General features: G+C 62.7%; 1 protein-coding gene across 1 annotated transcript; it reads left to right on the top strand.

The window, feature by feature from the left end:
• CDC34 (cell division cycle 34, ubiqiutin conjugating enzyme) lies at window positions 1-8,148 on the top strand. The gene is made up of 5 exons (XM_032147985.2): window positions 1-336; window positions 3,446-3,532; window positions 3,639-3,736; window positions 4,439-4,573; window positions 7,397-8,148. Exons 1-5 carry the CDS (start codon window positions 160-162, stop codon window positions 7,608-7,610), a joined length of 711 nt encoding a protein of 236 aa, XP_032003876.1. The 5' UTR covers window positions 1-159; the 3' UTR covers window positions 7,611-8,148.
• Window positions 8,149-10,740: the final 2,592 nt, after the last annotated feature.

Raw genomic sequence — 10,740 nt, 5'->3', positions numbered from 1 at the left:
GGAACGCTCGGGGTTCCCGGCGGCGAAGCAGAGGAGGAGGCAGGCGGCGGCCCTGGTGGCTCCCCCCACCGGGACGGTGCGCGGCCCGGCCCATCTGGCGAACTCGCGGTGGTCGCGCGGCCCCGCGCGCCGCCGATCCCGGGCCCCTCCGCCGCCACCATGGCTCGGCCGCTAGTGCCCAGCTCGCAGAAGGCGCTGCTGCTGGAGCTCAAGGGGCTGCAGGAAGAGCCGGTCGAGGGCTTCCGCGTGACACTGGTGGACGAGGGCGACCTATACAACTGGGAGGTGGCCATCTTCGGGCCCCCCAACACCTACTACGAGGGCGGCTACTTCAAGGTGAGCGCGGCGACCCCCGCCCGGGTCCCGGAGCCGACGAGCGATCTCGGGCGCCGGGAACCAGCTCCCTGCCCCGCGGTCCTAGCGCTGTTCTTGGGCGGGCCCCGCAGCCTCCTGGCTTGGGCTTGTTTGCCTTCTATGGCCAGGTTCCCCCACCCAGCTCTGCCCGGCCCCCTCCTCGGGCGGTCTCGGGGACCTTCAGTCTCTGCTGCAGTCCCCGAAAATCCCCAGTTCCCTTTAAGGCACCGTCCGGTCCCCTGTTAAGCTCTTGGCCCCCGGAGGGGTGGCCGGGGGCCCTCCCTGTAGCATCTGGGCGTGGAGCTCTTGCCCACCTCCTCCTTGGCGTGGGCTCGACCCCGGCTGCCTCCCCCTCCGCCCCTGCGAGAAGGAGGGAGCGGAGCCGAGGCCCCGCCGGCCTTTCAGCTGCCCTCCCCGCCCTCCCCGGAGGAGACAAAGAGGCCCCCCCAGACCCCGCAGCTGCTATTGTTGGGGAGCTGGGCCCGTGAGCGGGGGAGCGAGGCCAGCCTGGGGGTGGCTGGCGCGGCCACTCGCTCAGGCTCCAACAAAGGCCCGGATGAGCCTTGGCAGCCAGGACCTGCCTGGAAAGCGGCCACCCTTGCCAATAGCAGCCGGCCAGGCGCCGTGGGCTCCATCCCCTGCTTTATGTAACCTGCGCTTTCCGGAAGGCTGAGGTAGGGGCGTGCCTCCCACCTGCTCCCTGCAGCTCTTCTCAGGCCTCCCGGCTCGGACCCGCGTCCCGGACCCCGACCTCAGAAGCTCCGGGTTCGCTCATCCCAGCTGGTCTTGGCCTTTCTCAGATTCCACTGAACAGGTGGCTTCTTGTGACCCAAACCCCGAGTTCTGGGCCATTTCTTCTGCCCTCTGGCGGTTTAATTCCAAGCAGTTTCTTGATGTTTTTGTTGTTGTTGGGAGCAGGGAGGCTGTTTCTGTCCCATGTGAAAAGGACTCAGGCCAAAAACAGGGCCGTTTTCTTGATCTAACGATCCAGACGTGACCTTTGACTCCTTTTAGCGTTCAGGGACCTCGTTCTCGGGGCCAAGAGGGACCAAGCGAGGGGCCCTGTGTGAGAGGTGGGGAACGAGCACCCTGTCCAGGAATCTCCCCCTCCCGCCGTCACTTCCTGCCAAGAGCTTGGACACGACACGGCACCGCCTGGCCCACTCTGCCCCGGCCAGCTGCGGGCGTGGGGCCGAGGGACGGATGCCTCCCGCGCGATGTGTGTCTGCTCTCCGGGCTAATGAATGTCTGAACCGCGCCCGCTCAGCGGCTGTGAGGGTAGCAGCCTGGTCTGCTGGGGGCCGTTCCTGAGCTGAGGTTCTGGGTTACAGCAGAGGGTGGGTGGCCCGTGGGTTCTGCATCTGGAATCCTGCGTCCCCACACAGGGAACAGAGTTTGGGCCTGGAGGTTGCCAAATGGTTTTAGCAGCCCCCTCCCCCAGCCCCTTTTGTGTGCTTGGGGGAGCAGCTGGCTATGAGGAGGGGCAGCCCCACCTGGAAGGCAGGCCTGTGAGGCGGCTGCTGTTCTGGAAGGAAGGGATGCGGGTTTCTGGCTGCTGCCCACCAAACCGGTTGCCAGGGATTGTGGGCCGGCATTAGGGGATAATCCGGTTTTCCAGATTTCCCGGGGAGGGGCCTCTAGACATCTGCCGCAGGGTCAGTCCTCAGAAGCCAGCGTTGAGACGGGGGTGCTGCCACCCACGAGGACTCTCCCTTCCCGCTGTGCTGGGAGGGAGCTGGGAGAGCGTGGAAGTACAGGAACTGCCGAGTGCCCAGGGCTGCTGCTGCCCAGCCACTGCCTGCAGCCACTGTTCCTTCAGGAGCCGGAGTGAGCCCTGGGGCAGGGGCCGCCGGAGAGAGCCCTGCACAGCTTGACTTGCAGTGTGCGCTTGGTGGGGCGCTGTCCTTCTCTGAGCCTGGGCCTGCTCCGGGTGAAAGGCATTCTTAGAGGTGCCGAAAACAAGAGGCTCATTGGGACTTGGTGGGGTTTGGTGCAGGTGAGGCCTTGGCTGTTGTGAAGGATTGGCACCTGAAACCCAGCGCCAGGCTTGGGGGGCCTGAAGTCTTGGGGAACTGCTAGGCAGTTCTGAGACAAGTTCCAGCCTACGGGGCCCCAGTGAGTTCTCTGTCAAACAGAGGACACCCCCCAAGACCCCCCTAGTGCCCTCCCTGTCCAGGCCTCGCCCACGATCACTCTTTGGGGATGCTGCCCTCGTGCCTTGGAGTGCTGAGTGCCACCAGGACCCTTGACCCAGACACCCCCTGTGTCTGGCACTGGGGCCCAGCAGGAAAACAGTGAGGCTTCCTTGTTTACCTGCTGTGGCCCAGGAGGGCTGTGGGTGGCATCACGCCCAGGCTGCAGGCCAGACAGCTCTGTCACGCGGCACGTGGCTGCAGTCCTCCCTCTGTGGCTGTCCTTGCCAGCAGGTCTGGACCCCCAGAGCCTGGGTGACCACAGGGGGCGATGCTGACAGGGAAGGGTCCTGCCAGGTTTCTGTGACCCATGGGTCTGCCTGCCTGACCCCCCAAGACCGGACACCTGAGGGCAGACGGCCATACTGACTCATCCCCTCCCATGGCCTGGGCCAGGGCAGATGTCACGAGTGTTTGCTGAGTGAGCAGTCATCTGTGTGAACCCTCCCCACACCCTGGCTGCCAAGGCTCTGGAGGTGCAGCCCTGCTCTTGGGCTTCAGCTCCATCCGAGGGGAGCCTGGAGCCCCTGCCAGTCCATTCTGTCTGCTGGTGGGTGCCCCTGGCCTGGGTCCCATGTGCCTGACCTGGGCTGCCACGGGCCTGGAGCCACGCGGGCAGCCAGTGCCCACGTTCCCCGGCAGCTGTGCTGGGCCAGGTCCCGGCCACCTGGATTGTGTAGGAGCTGGGACCAGCTCAGGTGACTTAGAAAAGGCTTGAGGCAGCCTTCTGGGGACTTGACCCCAGGCCCATGAGAGTCCCTGCCTTGGCCAGGATGGGGTGTCCCTCACACACACCCTCAGGCACCAGCACTGGGAGTGGGATGGCCTTGGGCACCTTGTGAGCTGGGGCAGGGCCTGGGGCTGGGCTGGGCTGAGCCACCCGCCTTCTGCCCCTGCAGGCGCGCCTCAAGTTCCCCATCGACTACCCATACTCTCCACCGGCCTTTCGATTCCTGACCAAGATGTGGCACCCTAACATCTACGAGGTGAGCGCGGCCCTCACGGGCCTCACATCCTCGTCCTCCGGGAACCGGGGCGCCGGGAGCCCGTGCTGACCTCTGACCTGTTCCGACCTGTCTTCTCCTTGTGCAGACAGGGGACGTGTGTATCTCCATCCTCCACCCACCGGTGGACGACCCCCAGAGTGGGGAGCTGCCCTCAGAGAGGTGGAACCCCACGCAGAACGTCAGGTAAGCCGGCCCCACCCCCCATGTCCACCCAGAACGTCAGGTAGGCTGGGCTTCCTCCCGTGTCCACCCAGACAATCAGGCCAGTCCCACCCCCCGTGTCCACCCAGAACACCAGGTAGGCCGGGCTCCCCCTGCAGGCCGTGGCACCGAGGCCCGATTCGGGACCTGCCAGCCGGCGGTCCTGGGCCTCACTCTACCTGCACGGTGGGTGCTTTCATGGGGCCTGCAGCACTGTGGTGTCTTTGCGGACTCCCACCAGGACCCCAGGCCGGCCCCACCGTCTGGAACCACCTAGAGGTGTCCCACCCTCCTCAGTCCTGGGTCCTTCTCCTTCCCCAGCCATCTCTGGGTTGGTCGCCTCGTGCCACGTGTGCCGCCCGGGCCTCGTCCCCGGGTGCGGGCACTGGGCCGTGTTGCCTGTGTGTCCTGGAGTGTAGTCCAGGCAGGACATGAGGGCAGCCCCGGGTCTGATGGAGGGGTCTGCACCTTGCTGCTCTCCCTGGTCTTGGCGTGGGAGGGAGGAGGCTGATGCAGGTCCAGCCCCTGCTGTTCTGGGGGCCTGAGACAGAAGCAGAGGCCATGAGGCCAGATGAAGGTCACCTGCTGGGCGGGTCCAGGTGTCCCCGTGACCCTCAGGGCCAGAGAAGAGCCGGAAGGCTGGGGTGCCCCGGGCCGCCCCACTCCAACCCGCCCTCCCCACAGGACCATCCTCCTGAGTGTGATCTCCCTCCTGAACGAGCCCAACACCTTCTCGCCTGCCAACGTGGATGCCTCCGTGATGTACAGGAAGTGGAAAGAGAGCAAGGGGAAGGATCGGGAGTACACAGACATCATCCGGTGAGGGCGGGCGGGGGCGTCACGGGAGGAGAGACTCAGATCCGGCCTGCACCCCAGCCCCTGGTCCCACGGCCACCCAGCCCCACCATCCTGGTGAGGGTGGCGGAGCTTCCTGGTGCCCACTTACAGGGTGCCAGTCACAGATGGAGGCTGGGCCGAGTGGCGGAAGGTCCAGCCAGGTTCAAGCCCAGCTTCTTGCCCCTTTTCTTTTTTTTTTTTTTTTTGGAGACAGAGTTTTACTCTGTTGCCCAGGCTGCAATGCAGTGGTGCAATCTCGGCTCACTGCAGCCTCCACTTCCTGGGTTCGAGCAGTTCTCCCCCTTCATCTTCCCGAGTAGCTGGGATTACAGGTGCCCACTACCACGCCTGGCTAATTTTTGTAATTTTTAGTAGAGGTGGGATTTCACCGTCTTAGCCAGGCTGGTCTCAAACTCCTGACCTCAGGTGATCTCCCCGCCTCGGCCTCCCAAAGTGCTGGGATGACAGGCGTGAGCCACCGCACCTGGCCTGGTGGTTAATGTTTTCATAGATTCTTCCAAGCTTTTCAGTTTAACGCATGTCCGTGCTTTCATGAAGAAATGGGGTCGTGCTGTGCGTGCCCAGTGACTGACTGTTAGTCAGGGGTGTTGGCCTTCCTTGTGTCCCGAGTGCGTCCCTGCAGGCTCTTGGCCTGGTGAGCTCTGGGTATGGCTGTGCAGCCACCTCCCAGTGCCTTCTGTACCTGCGGTCCACTTCGCCTGCGTGGCTGTGTGTGGTGACCCACGGCTCTCCCTCTCCCGTCACCCTCGTGCCCCAGAGCTGAGCCCCACAGCCCCTTCTCTTGGGTGCCTGTGTTCACATGAATGTGTAAACACTTGCGTGTCTGTGTACACAGACGAGGCTTTCTTTACGGGCTGACGGCCTTAACGGTTCCTGCTCTTCCTGTTACGTAGAGGCCTTTCCTATCCATTTTTTTTTTTTTCAGAGTGAAATTGCATAGATTTCCTCACAGAGGCCTCACCTACTTTCATTGGTATTTTGTATAAGCAGAATCTTAAAAACAACCTTTAAAATATTGCACACATAATCCATGTGTCTTCCTCGCCCCAGGACCCACGAGCATCCAGGGCACCTTCCCTCCTGCACTCGCTGGTCATCCCGGGGCAGCACCCTGGTGCTGGGCGGTCTCGGCTCTGAGCAGCCATGGTGGGCGGGCCCCGTGCGGCCTCCTGGGAAGTGCCCTGCAAGCACCTGCTGGCCTCTGGAGGTCACAGGTTAGCTAGCTGCCCTGGCCGTCCCTCTGTGCAGATGTCCTCGGTGGCCCTGGCCCGGCCGTGTCACCTGGCCCATGTGGCTGGCTCCTTGGCCCAGTTCTTCCCGGCCACCTCCCTGAGGCACCACCCCCCTGAGATCCCAGCACAGAAATAAAAGCCACACTATTTTTATCCGTCAAAACTCCCTGCGGGTCAACTCACATGTGCCATGTGGACTGCTGTGATTGCTGTTTCTGCCTGTTTTTAAGTCTGTGTGTGTGTTGGCCTTGTGGCAGCCCAAGTCCCACTGAGCTGTGCCGGGCGGGCTGCCGTGGAGCCTGGCTTGGTCAGGGATGTTGGTCTTGCTGAACAGCACCACCAGACGGTCCTCCAGCTCATGCTGGCGGTGTGCCGGCGGCACCTCCATGGCGCAGGTCAGTTCCCACCCTGGCCCTCCCCTGCGTCTCCCCATGGCAGCCACCCATGCAGTGCCGTCCCCGGGCCACCCGTCACCCACCCAGCCCATTGGAGAGTTTGGAAAGCAAAGCATGGCATCCGCTGGGTCCCGCCGCCCAGAGACGTCCCTGAGGCCAGACGCCTGCCCTCCATGCGTCGTGCCTCCCCATAGAAAGCACTGGGCTTGTGGGCTGGGCTTGAGGCTGTCTGTCCACTCCCTGGTGCCCTGCCATGCGGGCACTGTGGGACCCGCACACCCCGGTAGCAGCCAGGCCCAGAGCCCAGAGCCGTGCCTGGTTGGTGATAGGGGCTCGAGGGCTGGGTTGGAGTCCCGAGCCCATTGCCTGAGGCTGCAGCTTCGTTCCTGTTTTCTGTCAAATGGGGTCAACGTGCAGCCCGGCCCTGCTGTGCCACCCCTGGAAGCCCCTTTGCTTCCAGTCCTGGGGGGACATTCTTTGACGCGTGTTCTGGAGGTGGAGCTGGGGGCAGGTTCCTCGGTGTGCGCGGTGCGGCCCCTCGTAGGGCCTGGTGTGCGCGGCGGGCCCCTCATAGGGCCTAGTGTACACGGTGCCCTCCAGGAAGTTTGAGCTAACTTGTGCTCCCTTCCTGCCTAGAGGCCGGGATGGCCAGGCCCCCCAGGTTTAGAATCCTGATGAGGCCACGAAGAGGCTCAGGCCGTTTCTGCATTTCCCGTCTCGCCTGTGCTGGTTCCCAGCTCCAGGGATGGTCCTGCCTCCTGTCCTTGGGCCCTCCCTGCTGCTCCCTTTGCTCCCGCGCTCAGGAAAGGCTCTTGCTCCGAGTGGGGCTGCGTGGGCCTCCTGGCCGCCGGCATCTTTATTTCCTCCCAGCTCCTGATGGGTCCCTGTGGGGTGTGCCTCGGGGCGGGGTGGGCGGGTGTGACTGCACTGCTCCCGTCCAGCCTCCCACCCGCACCTCCTGCCCTTCCCGAGCCCCCTCCTCTGTCATCTCTCCCCCCGGAGCTCCTCATGCACAGGGCTTTGTCCTAAGTGGTCGCTACACGCCGTTTTAAGAGAAACCTGAGCGCTGGGATAAGCGTCGGACCTGGGGCAGGGGGGCCGGGCAGGGGCCGGGTCCAGGCACGTGGGTGGCGCCCTCACCCACCCTGTCCCCCCAGGAAGCAGGTCCTGGGGACCAAGGTGGACGCAGAGCGTGACGGCGTGAAGGTGCCCACCACGCTGGCCGAGTACTGCGTGAAGACCAAGGCGCCGGCGCCCGACGAGGGCTCGGACCTCTTCTACGACGACTACTACGAGGACGGCGAGGTGGAGGACGAGGCCGACAGCTGCTTCGGGGACGATGAGGATGACTCCGGCACGGAGGAGTCCTGACACCACCAGAATAAACTCGCAGAGTTTACCTCACTAGGGCCGGACCCGTGGCTCCTTAGACGACAGACTACCTCACGGAGGTTTTGTGCTGGTCCCCGTCTCCTCGGGTTGTTTCGTTTTGGCTCTTTTTCTCCTTCCCCGTGTCTGTTCTGGGTTTTCACTTGCTTCAGAGAAGAGGGGCTGCCCCACCGCCACTCACATCACTCGGGGCTTAGTGGACGGGTCCAGGGTGGGAGCGGCCGGCCCACCTGTCCTCTCGGGAGGGGAGCTGAGCCCGACTTCTGCCGGGGCCCCCCGGCTTCTGGACTGGCTGCACCCCGGAGGAGCCACGGGGGCGCTGCTGGGAACGTGGGCGGGGGGCCGTTCCCTGACACTGCCGGCCCAGGAGGCCCAGGTGTAGCGGTCCGAGGGGCCCGGTCCCACCTGTCAGCTCCAGGGCCTGGAGCCACGTCCAGCACAGAGTGGACGGATTCACCGTGGCCGACTCTTCTCCCTGCTTTGGTTTGTTTGAAATCTAAATAAAACTACTTTATGAGAGGCCAGAGAAGCTGTGCTTGGGAGGGAGAGGCAGCCCCCAGGTCCATGAGTGACTGCATGTGGCCAGCCCCACCGGGACCCTGGCTACGCCAGGTGTGGATCTGGGAGGCCTGCCCTGGGAGGCACAGGGAGCAGCCTGGTCCTGCGGCCTGTACGCTCCCATGACTTGGGTCAGACAGGCCTGGGCAGCATCCCCCAGCCTGCGGGACAGGGGCGGCCAGAAAGCCCCCAGAGTTCCTCCCTGTGACCAGGTGCATCTAGTGGGACAGGAGCTGCCTCTGCAGGCACCAGCAAAGCTTCGTCCTGGGTACACAGCCGCCTGGGTGTTGATCTTAGCAGCTCAGGGCTCCCAGGGCCACAGATGCCCCCGATCAGCACTCCGGCGGCTCTAGCTCCCTCCAGGCACAGCCTCGGGGTGGGGAGCCGTGGCCCTGGGCACACACAGGGCAGGCACCTCACATCCTGGTGTCAGGAAGTCCCGAGCATCATTTTATTTCATGTCACGGAGGAAAGCTCGGAGCTTCACTGCCCTCCCAGGGCACACTGGCTTCCAGGAACCTGCCTGCGTTCAGCTCTCCAGAAGCTCCTGGCCTTGCTTCTGGGTACCCGAAAAGCCGCCCAGTGGCTGATTCAGGGTGGAGGAGCTGTGAGGATGAGGTTTCCCACCAAGTTCAGACAGAAAATGGAGCCCTGGGGTCTCAGCAAACCATGGCCCTCAGGGCAAACCTGGCGTCCGCCCCTATTGCGAATGAAGTCTTAGTGGCACAGCCACACCCAAGTCTCAGGATCATCCATAGCTGCTTGGTTTTGTTTCGTTTTTGAGACACAGTCTTGTTCTGTCGCCCAGGCTGGAGTGCAGTGGCGCCATCTCGGCTCACTGCTACCTCCGCCTCCCAGGTTCACGCCATTCTCCTGTCTCAGCCTCCCGAGTAGCTGGGACTACAGGTGCGCGCCACCATGCCCAGCTAATTTTTGTATTTTTAGTAGAGACGGGGTTTCACCGTGTTGGCCAGGCTGGTGTCCAACTCCCAACCTCAGGTGATCGCCCACCTTGGCCTCCCAAAGTGCTGGGATTACAGGCGTGACCCGTGCACTCAGCCTAAATTTATTTATTTTTGAGACAGGGTCTTGCTCTGTCACCCAGGCCAAAGAGCAGTGGCGCAATTACGGCTCACTGCAGCCTCGACCTCCTGGGCTCAAGCGATCCTCCTGCCCCAGTCTCCTAAAGTGCTGGGATTACAGGTGTGAGCCACCACCTCCGGCCAGTATCTTTATTCATGAAGACCAAAAACTAGAACAGCCCAAATATCCGTCTGCTGGTGAATGCATAAACACAGCGTGGTCCATCCACACAATGGTATGTGACGCAGCCACGAAACGGAGCGAGGCTCTGACACAGGCCACAGCCTGGATGCACCTTGAGGACGTCACGCTCGGAGAGACGCCAACGCGACAGATCCTGTGTGATTCCACTCCTGGGAGGTCCCTAGAGTCCGACTCAGAGACAGGAAGTAGTGGCCGGGCACGGTGGCTCATGCCTGTAATCCCAGCACTGGGAGGCCGAGGCAGGTAGATCACCTGAGGTCAGGAGTTTGAGACCAGCCTGGTCAACACGGTGAAACATGGTCTCTACTAAGAATACAAAAATCAGCCGGGCGTGGTGGCAGGCACCTGTAGTCCCAGCTACTCGGGAGGCTGAGGCAGGAGAATGGTGTGAACCCGGAAGCCCGGCCTCTATAAATAATTTTAAAATTACCCATACATGGTGATAGCACCTGTCATCACAGATCATCACAGATACTCGGGAGGCTGTGGCAGGAGGATCGCCTGAGCCCCGGAGTTCGAGGCTGCCGTGAGCCACGATCACACCATTGCACTCCAACCTGGGCAGTGGAGACCCCGTCTCTAAAAATGAATAATAAAAGTGTTCCTTGGCCGGGCGCGGTGGCTCACGCCTGTAGTCCCAGCACTTCGGGAGGCCGAGGCGGGCGGATCAGGAGATGGAGACCATCCTGGCTACCACGGTGAAACCCCGTCTCTACTAAAAATACAAAAAAATTAGCCGGGCGTGGTGGCGGGAGGCTCTAGTCCCAGCTACTCGGGAGGCTGAGGCAGGAGAATGGCTTTGCAGTGAGCGGAGATCGCGCCATTGCACTCCAGCCTGGGTGACAGTGAGACTCTGTCTCTGAAAAAAAAAAAAAGGTGTTACTTTTTCAGGTGTGATGATGGTTGTGTGGCTTCATCTCCAGTCCTCTTTGAGAAACACTTTCTAAAATGCTCAAGGGTGGAGGGTGTGCAGCGGTGGGCGGGGCTGTGACTGTTACCTCCCCCACAGGAAGCGCGTGCGGGGAGGCTTGGGGCTGGGGCCAGCACCCACACCGGGTCTCCACAGCGGCATGGAGGCCTGTGTGTCTTCACTGCTGGTGCTGGCCCTGGGGGTCCTGTCGATAGGTGAGTGGGAGCCAGAGTGCAGGGGGGACACTGAGGCCCAGCGCTCTCGGGGGGGGGGGAGTCCCTGGATGGGAGGGGTGGGCGTGGGCGCCAACATCCTGGGTGTAAGAGCGGAGATTCATCCTTGTTTGGAGGGAGACTG

Source organism: Hylobates moloch, unplaced genomic scaffold (assembly GCF_009828535.3).
Source record: "Hylobates moloch isolate HMO894 unplaced genomic scaffold, HMol_V3 SCAFFOLD_1450, whole genome shotgun sequence".
NCBI classification, from domain to species: Eukaryota; Metazoa; Chordata; class Mammalia; order Primates; family Hylobatidae; genus Hylobates; species Hylobates moloch.
Note: the sequence above shows the minus strand (reverse complement) of the source record. Positions and strands in the feature narration are given on the sequence as shown.

Coding starts and splice junctions, on each gene's coding strand:
- CDC34 (XM_032147985.2), top strand. CDS start 160: ATGGCTCGGCCGCTAGTGCCCAGCTCGCAGAAGGCGCTGCTGCTGGAG. Junction 3,533..3,638: donor GGCACCCTAACATCTACGAG/GTGAGCGCGGCC, acceptor CTCCTTGTGCAG/ACAGGGGACGTGTGTATCTC. Junction 4,574..7,396: donor GAGTACACAGACATCATCCG/GTGAGGGCGGGC, acceptor CTGTCCCCCCAG/GAAGCAGGTCCTGGGGACCA.